General features: G+C 38.9%; 1 protein-coding gene across 1 annotated transcript in view; it reads left to right on the forward strand.

Moving 5' to 3' along the window:
- LOC106940554 (aldehyde dehydrogenase, mitochondrial-like) overlaps nucleotides 1-5,798 on the forward strand; it is a gene marked incomplete at its 5' end in the record, with an annotated part of 29,796 nt that extends 23,998 nt beyond the window's left edge. The window contains 3 exons of the mRNA XM_015023331.1: nucleotides 1,487-1,644; nucleotides 3,405-3,519; nucleotides 5,641-5,798. Of these exons, the coding sequence (XP_014878817.1) occupies nucleotides 1,487-1,644; nucleotides 3,405-3,519; nucleotides 5,641-5,673 (306 nt within the window). The remainder of the gene's footprint in view (nucleotides 1-1,486; nucleotides 1,645-3,404; nucleotides 3,520-5,640) is intronic.
- Nucleotides 5,799-7,449: the final 1,651 nt, after the last annotated feature.

A 7,449-nucleotide genomic window follows, 5' to 3' on the forward strand; every position in this document is an offset into this window, starting at 1 on the left:
TTAACGCTATAAAATGAACGCTATCGACATATCACCATCGCTCTATCGTATGAGCGACCGTATGTTTAACCACCCTCCCCCCATGATGAAGACACGTGAAAGGTAAAACTCGCTACATTTACATTTACATGTGCGTGAGGTGAAGGAGCGTCAGGGCGCTGTGAAGTGTATGCGAAGGCATCATCGGGGCGCCGCCCCCTCCAGACAGGGTTTTGACGCCCCCTCTGGTGGATATGCAGCGCCCCTACACGTTACATGCGCTGCATATCCACTTTTTGCGCCACTGAGTGAGGGTATTGTGATTTTAGTAATTACATGTTTATAAGAGCGATTTTCTGTTGTCCTTCCATGGAAGCAGGCAGCTTTCAAACGGAAATAAAACACTTTTTAATATAAGTTGCTGCTTAACATGATCACAGAACTGACAAAACATGTGTACAAAAATACCAGACAAAGTGAATCCCAGCAGCGTCATCAGTCGGTGTAATGCTGAACTGATGCGGTGAAGCTACTAGTAGCAGGAGAGGAGCTGCACCAAGAAGCTACAAACACTGAATAGAAGAAGAGCTGCCATCGATACAGTTGCAGCCCAACATGTTTTAATGTTACACAATACAGTTTTACCAAGTTGCTCAAAGTCTAAACTGGTATTGTTGTGCATATAAGGTGTAAAGTTTACCTTCTTCAACTAAACGCCCCCCCAAAGGAATCCCAGCGCCCCCTGCCATCCTCTGAACGCCCCCCGGGGGGCGGTATTGCCCACGTTGAGAACCGCTATTTTAAACATAATTTGAGCTATTTTAAATTCCACCAGATCTTCAAATTTAAGAATTCTAGATGTAATAGCACTGAATAGAGAATTTGTAGCTTCTAATTTATACTACAAACATTAGCTTCTCTACTGATTAACAGTCAATATTTCCATTATATTCTTTTTTTTTTTTTAAATGGCAGTTAACTAGGGCAGATCAAACATGACTGGCCACATTTTCCTTCCACTGGGCTGTTAGGTGGAGGTGTGGGCTTTGTCTGGACTCCACCTCCACTTGGTTAAAATCACATCCTCTTTGTGTCTCCCTACTCTCTTAATCGCTACACCACTTGTGATGAGAGCCACTGATCTTCAATGATTTAGGGAACTAGGGATGCATGATGTTTCTGCATCAAACTCTGTAGTAGTCAACATATCTGTACCAGTCCACTAATTAAAACTGGGCCGACATTAACCAGTGTTTATTTCCATCTTGTTCCTGTTTGGATATGCGTTTCAGGAGGGGGCAGTGGGTTGGTTGGGTTAGTTATGTGGTATAAGTTTGATGGGATCATAATACAGTGCAGGATTGTGAGATGTTTAACTGAAGTTTTTTTCCCCACAATGTTAAGCATCATCCATTCACACCCATGCACCCACATAGCTCATTGAGGCTATGTTATGATGCCTGGGTGAACGTTTACTTCTATTTTTCTATTTTTTTTCTTTTTCTAGATTTTTGGTCCAGTGATGCAGATATTTAAATTTAAAACACTGGAGGAGGTTATAACCAGAGCCAACGACACCAAATATGGACTTGCAGCTTCAGTTTTCACAACTGACATTGACAAAGCGAACTATGTGTCCAGTGGGCTTCGGGCTGGCACAGTCTGGTATGTGATGTGGCCTTTTCTTAAGACTTATCTAAGCCAACCTTAAATTATTAGTTTACTGGTGGGGGACATCAAGTTGTTGCCAATCAGATAGTGTTTAGAAAAAAATTGTATAAATCAAAAGGAAGGCCAGCTACAAAGTGTGATTTGTATGTAGACAAAGTTGTCGGTACCTCTGTGTTAATGAATGGAAAAACCCACAAAAATCACTGAAATATCTAAACTGACAAAAGGTAATGAAATAAAATATACTGAAAATGAACCAATGAAATTCAGACATTGCTTTTGAATTGTGGTTCAACAGAATCATTAAAAAAAACTAATGGAAAAAAAATGATGGTACCTCTAGAAAAGATTGAGAATGATTAGACCACAGAGACATGTTAAACTAAGGCATGACCACTAAGCAGTCCAGATGTTTTCTAGGTTATAATCAGTCAGTCGGCCTATTTAAATGGTGATCAGTTGTCCCTGTGCTGTTTGGTGACTTGGTGTGTTCCACACTGAACATGGACCACAGGAAGTGAGGGAGAGGGTTGTCCTAGGAGATAAGAAAGATCATCATAGAGCAGCAAGTTAAAGGTAATGACTATCAGAGCGTCTCCAAGCAGCTTGATGCTCTTCTGACTACAGCTGCAGAGATTATCCAGAAGGTAGAGGGCCACTAGACTGCTGCTAACATCCCTGGTTGTGAGAGGAAAACTGAAGAGAGGGATAAAATGAATGGTGACCAAAGAGCCCAGAACAAACTTCAAAGAAATGAAAGCTGAACTCCAAGGTCAAGGTACGTTAGAGTAAGATCGGACACATCAGGTTTTTAATCATTGTTTGAGCCAAAGTAAACGTCATGAGAGATGACCAAGGAGGAAAACAACGCATAAAATAGTGAGGGTGAAATTTTCCACAATACATGTTGACAAACCACAAAGCTTCTGGGAAAATGTCCATCAGACAGATCAGACAAAACTGGAGCTTCTTGGCAAGGCACATCAGCTCCATGTTCACAGACGTGAAAATGAGGCAGGTCAAGAGAAGAACATAGTTTACTTTCATCTGGAGAAGGCACTCTTCAAACCTGAGATGACTGGAGCAGTTTGTTCACCAAGATTGGACAAGAATATCTGTGGACAGGTACAGAAGTGTCATTGAGAGTTACGGAAATCCTTTAATCCAGGGATTACCTCCAAATATTGATCAACAAAATATTAAGTTACAGGCCTCACAACTTTTGTCCAGGTTGTTCATCAGGTTTTTCTTAATGATTCTGTTGTTGTTGCAGTGCAAAGCAGGTGTTACTGTAAAATTTCTTTTATGTTTTAATTTTTAGTGATGCGACATGAAAGGGAAACTGTATTAAATGTAGACAAATAGTTTCTATTGGTCATCAATTTGAAAGGGATGATGGTCCATTTATAGGTTCAGAGACTAACTATAAAACACCAACTGTTTTTGATAACTTGTCCAGTGGGATCCGTCTGTCAGCCAGGTGAACTTGGTCATCAACAGAACAATGACACCAAACACAGCAAGTCTTTGATGTCAAACAAATCAATTTCAGTAGCCCAGTCAAAGTCCAGAGCTCAGTCTGAATGCACTGGCAACATATTTTGGCAAACAAAAATTACATTGTAAAATGGAACTCCTCAGAAATTCCTTCAACTTGCTGCTAAATGTAGGTGAAAAGGGGTGGAATTACTTTACTGCAGCTGTGTGTATAGTATGCATCTAAAATGACTTTTGTTTTCCCTCTTTGTCTGCAGGATAAACTGTTACAACGTGTTTGCTTCCCAGGCTCCATTTGGAGGTTACAAAGCCTCAGGAAATGGCAGAGAGTTGGGAGAGTATGGACTGGAAGCCTACACAGAAGTTAAAACGGTAATTACCCAACATGCACATCACATCCTGAAAGCTAATAATGAGTGAGTCTGAATTGGCCTGGTGGTGGTTGGAGCAGAAAAGGGGAGGAATCTTAGAAATGAAGCAACGGTTTGACCAATTAGTAGAGAGTTAATAGACTTACAAATGGTGAGCCATTAACTGTAGCAATTCATCAGCTACCTGAGAAATAAAAATCTTAGTCTTATTAATTAAAAAAATCTCTTGATCTTGATCTAACAGGTCTATCTGAGGGGTCATTCTTTCAGTCTTCATTCTTAGAGTCCCAATAAAAACTGATTATACAGGACATAGTCACTAAGAAAATATTAATAACCACACTGATATATTTTTCGATGATTAAACAAGACAAGTAAGAACATAAACATGGAATCTACTTGAGGAGGAATTTCAAAGGAAAGTGAAACTAAATGTTCACATGAACCTGATTAAACATCCAACTTTACAACATCAGAATCAGTGATTCTTTCTGCGTTTACCTTTTTGAAAGGTAAACGGGGTCGTGGATATGATTTCAAATGTAACTAAGTAAATACTTTTATCAAAGCAAAAAGTAAAATGTTGAAAGACGCATCCCATGGTCATGGAAATAATGTCAATCTGTTTGAGAAGAGTCAAATCACTGGCGTCTAAGGAGATTGCAAAAACTACTAAAATTAGGTTAAGAACACATTATTAAAAACTGGAAGGATGGTGGGGACCAATCATCTTTGAGGAAGAAATGTGGCTGGAAAAGAAGAGCATTTTCACATCCACAGTGTAAAGGGAACTCAAGGGATTGGAACTGAACAGCTGTGTGTCCTTAAGAAAACCACAAATCATTGAGGCTAACCCAACAAAAAGGCTTCAATTTGCTAGGGAGCATAAAGATTAAACTCTGGACTCAAACCACATGACTTTTTTTCTATTGCTCCAGATTTATCTTGTTCCAGAGTGATGGGTGCATCAGGGTAAGCAGAGAGGCAGGTGAAGTGATTACCCATAATGCCTAGTGGCCACTGTACAAGCCTGTGGGGACAATGCTGTGGTCTTGGATTGCTGTAGTTAGTCATGTCTGGGGTCAGCAACAGTATGTGTTCACAGACTGAGTTCAGATGGCTATCTGAATGACCAGGTTATTCCATCAATGGATTTCTTCTTCCTTGATGGCCCGGTGATATTCCAAGATGACAATGTATCAAGATGCCAGGATTCAACGGGCTTGGAATGAAAAAGTGGTTCAGACATCATTTTCACATATTGATTGGCCAGAGAATCTTTGGGATGTGCTGGGGAACTCTTAGCACAGTGGTCAAACTCTACCATCATCAATGTAAGGTCTTGGTGAAAAATGAATGCAACACTGGATGCAAATAAATCTTGTGACATTGCAAAAGCTTATCAAAACAATGTCACAGCTAGTGTGTGCCGTTATCAAAGCTAAAGGCAGTTCAACAAAATATTAGTGTGTGACCTTTTTCTTTGGTGGCAACTTTTTTTTTATTTTTATAGCCAGTGTACATAATACTGCTCCTTCAACTCCACTGACCATTGCTTGGCACTGGTTCTGCCCAGCTCTCTTTAGTCATAGGACTGTTCCAAGTCTGTATTGGAGATCACAGAAGTTGCCACATCAGGCCAAGGAGTTTAGACTTGGTATTATAATATGCCACAAACAATATCTTACTGAAAAATTATTCCTTCAAACCCTTTTATTCGTGTTTACAGACTGACGGAGCCTCAAAACAAAGCCTGAGACTTGCTTTCTGCAGCAGCAGATCTCCACTTAAATGCAATAAAACAAGGATGCATTTAACTTTACTGAAGCAATGTAATATAACCAGAGACATATTAATTTTAAAGAGCACCATTTGACATGCACTCAAATAACTTGTAGAGCTCATAGATGAGCTGTCGCATTACATAAGTCACGGCCGATTGTTAGCAAATAAGATTGGGTAAAATCAGATCTAATGGTTTCACAGTTCACATTTCCAGCTGTCGGTCTTTCCTCGATGGCCGAGGGCCTGGAGCCTCTGCATGAAGCAAAGTGTAGAACAAGGGGCTGGTGTTTTCCAAGCTACAGGAAGAGTGAAAGATGAAATGTTCTGCTTGTTTCAGGTGACAATCAAGGTGCCACAGAAGACTTCTTAAACATTATCCTGGAAACCTGAGGCATGCTGAGAGGAAATGTTCAACTGTGATTTTTGAACTGCTTTGGATTATTCTGCTTTCTAATAAATATTTGCACAGCAATGAAATAAAAACAGTACAATGGATTTTTTCCTTTTTTCTCATCTAGAAAAAATGCATATCCTATTGCTAAGCTTTACAATTCATTGCTGAAGCATTAAAACAGATGAGTTGTGATGAAATGAAGCCTATAACCACAGAAACTGATTCAGATTTGGTAATGAATAACACTATGCTTCTCTTTGCTTGGTAAGTGTTTATCATGAAAGCAGTTCAGTGAAGTGCAACTTCCCCATGACGTATGTATGTATGTAATTTTCAGATTGCCTACAAAAGCTGCAACAAGTGGTTCCACCAGCATTGTGCCAAGAACCCCCAGCTGACACAGATTGTTGAATGTGTATTAAGAGTTAGATTTGAGTACAGTGGGTTCTTTCTGAATAATTTTTGCTGTTACCCTTTGTTGTAACATAATGAATGCATAAGATCAAAAAGTCCAGTGACACCAGGCGAGGAAGGTCATCAGCGGCCTCCAAATGTCTCTTCCCAGAAAATGCATGACCTGCAGTGTGAAAATATTGGATGATAATGTGTTACATGAAATTTTCTACATAATGACACATATCCTCTGAGCGATTGGTATACTTGTACGATATCTTTTGAACTGAAAAACAGGGCAGTTTTTCAGTTCAAAAGGTAAATTATTGGCAGGTTAATAGTTTGCTGTGCCAAAATATGCATCCCCTGCTAACTCAGACAAATGGAGAGTTAAGAAAGATGTAAGCTTTTCTACATAATCACACATGTTCTATGAGCCACTGGTATAAGTTTCATATCAATAGGACAATTGACTGGGGATGCAGATAATGGCAGGCTCAAAAATAAAAAAAAAAAAAATAATTTTATATATATATATATATATATATATATATATATGCAGTCTATTTTAATAGACTGGACAGTTAAGGGTGATATAAAATGTTCTACATAATGGGCCTCTGTTTTGTTATGCGTTAAGCTATTATGGTGTTAAAAGAAAAAGCGGGGAATTTCAAACCATGAGCGGAGAAAATATTCATCAGAGACTGTAAAACGTTTGAGTCATAACTCAAAGTTGTCAAAATCGTATTTATTTTAATTCATCTGCGAAATAAAACCCACCGTTGTAGGACTTCCATGGTTAAGAAACATGATAATGTTATGAATATCTTTAAAAGTTGCCTCTTCGATCATATTTCAGTCTGTTTTCTAATCTATATGCGAGAGTTTAGAGCGATGCGGTTCAGGGCCTGCAGTTCTCGGCATAATGCCACAGAGCAACGGCCAGATGTCACAGGCATAAATCAATCAAAATATAACCTCATCGCAAGTTATGAAGTTTTTTTTTTTTTACTGTTTACAGCTTCAGATTTATATATATCTATATATATATAATATATATATATAACAGCATGCGTGATCAGAATCATCAGTTTACTGGTCATTCAGGAGTGTTTTAACACATATCCAAGGGGGCAGACATCAGGAAACACCTATACCGTTGTTGCTGCAAATCTGCTGGGCTCAGGTTCCTTCTCGCGGACTTCGGCAAAGTATATTCCCCACAATTCATTGCTGCGTGTGTCATTTTAAATTAAAAGGTGGAAATATGTTTGTTTTTTTCTTTCTTGAAAATTCAAAGAAAATAGTATAAAGCACACATCAGTACTAAAAAAGTTTGACATGAGCAGAAAAAAA

This window comes from Poecilia latipinna, unplaced genomic scaffold, assembly GCF_001443285.1.
Source record: "Poecilia latipinna isolate Pla-1442-1.1 unplaced genomic scaffold, P_latipinna-1.0 Scaffold3278, whole genome shotgun sequence".
Classification (NCBI taxonomy): Eukaryota; Metazoa; Chordata; class Actinopteri; order Cyprinodontiformes; family Poeciliidae; genus Poecilia; species Poecilia latipinna.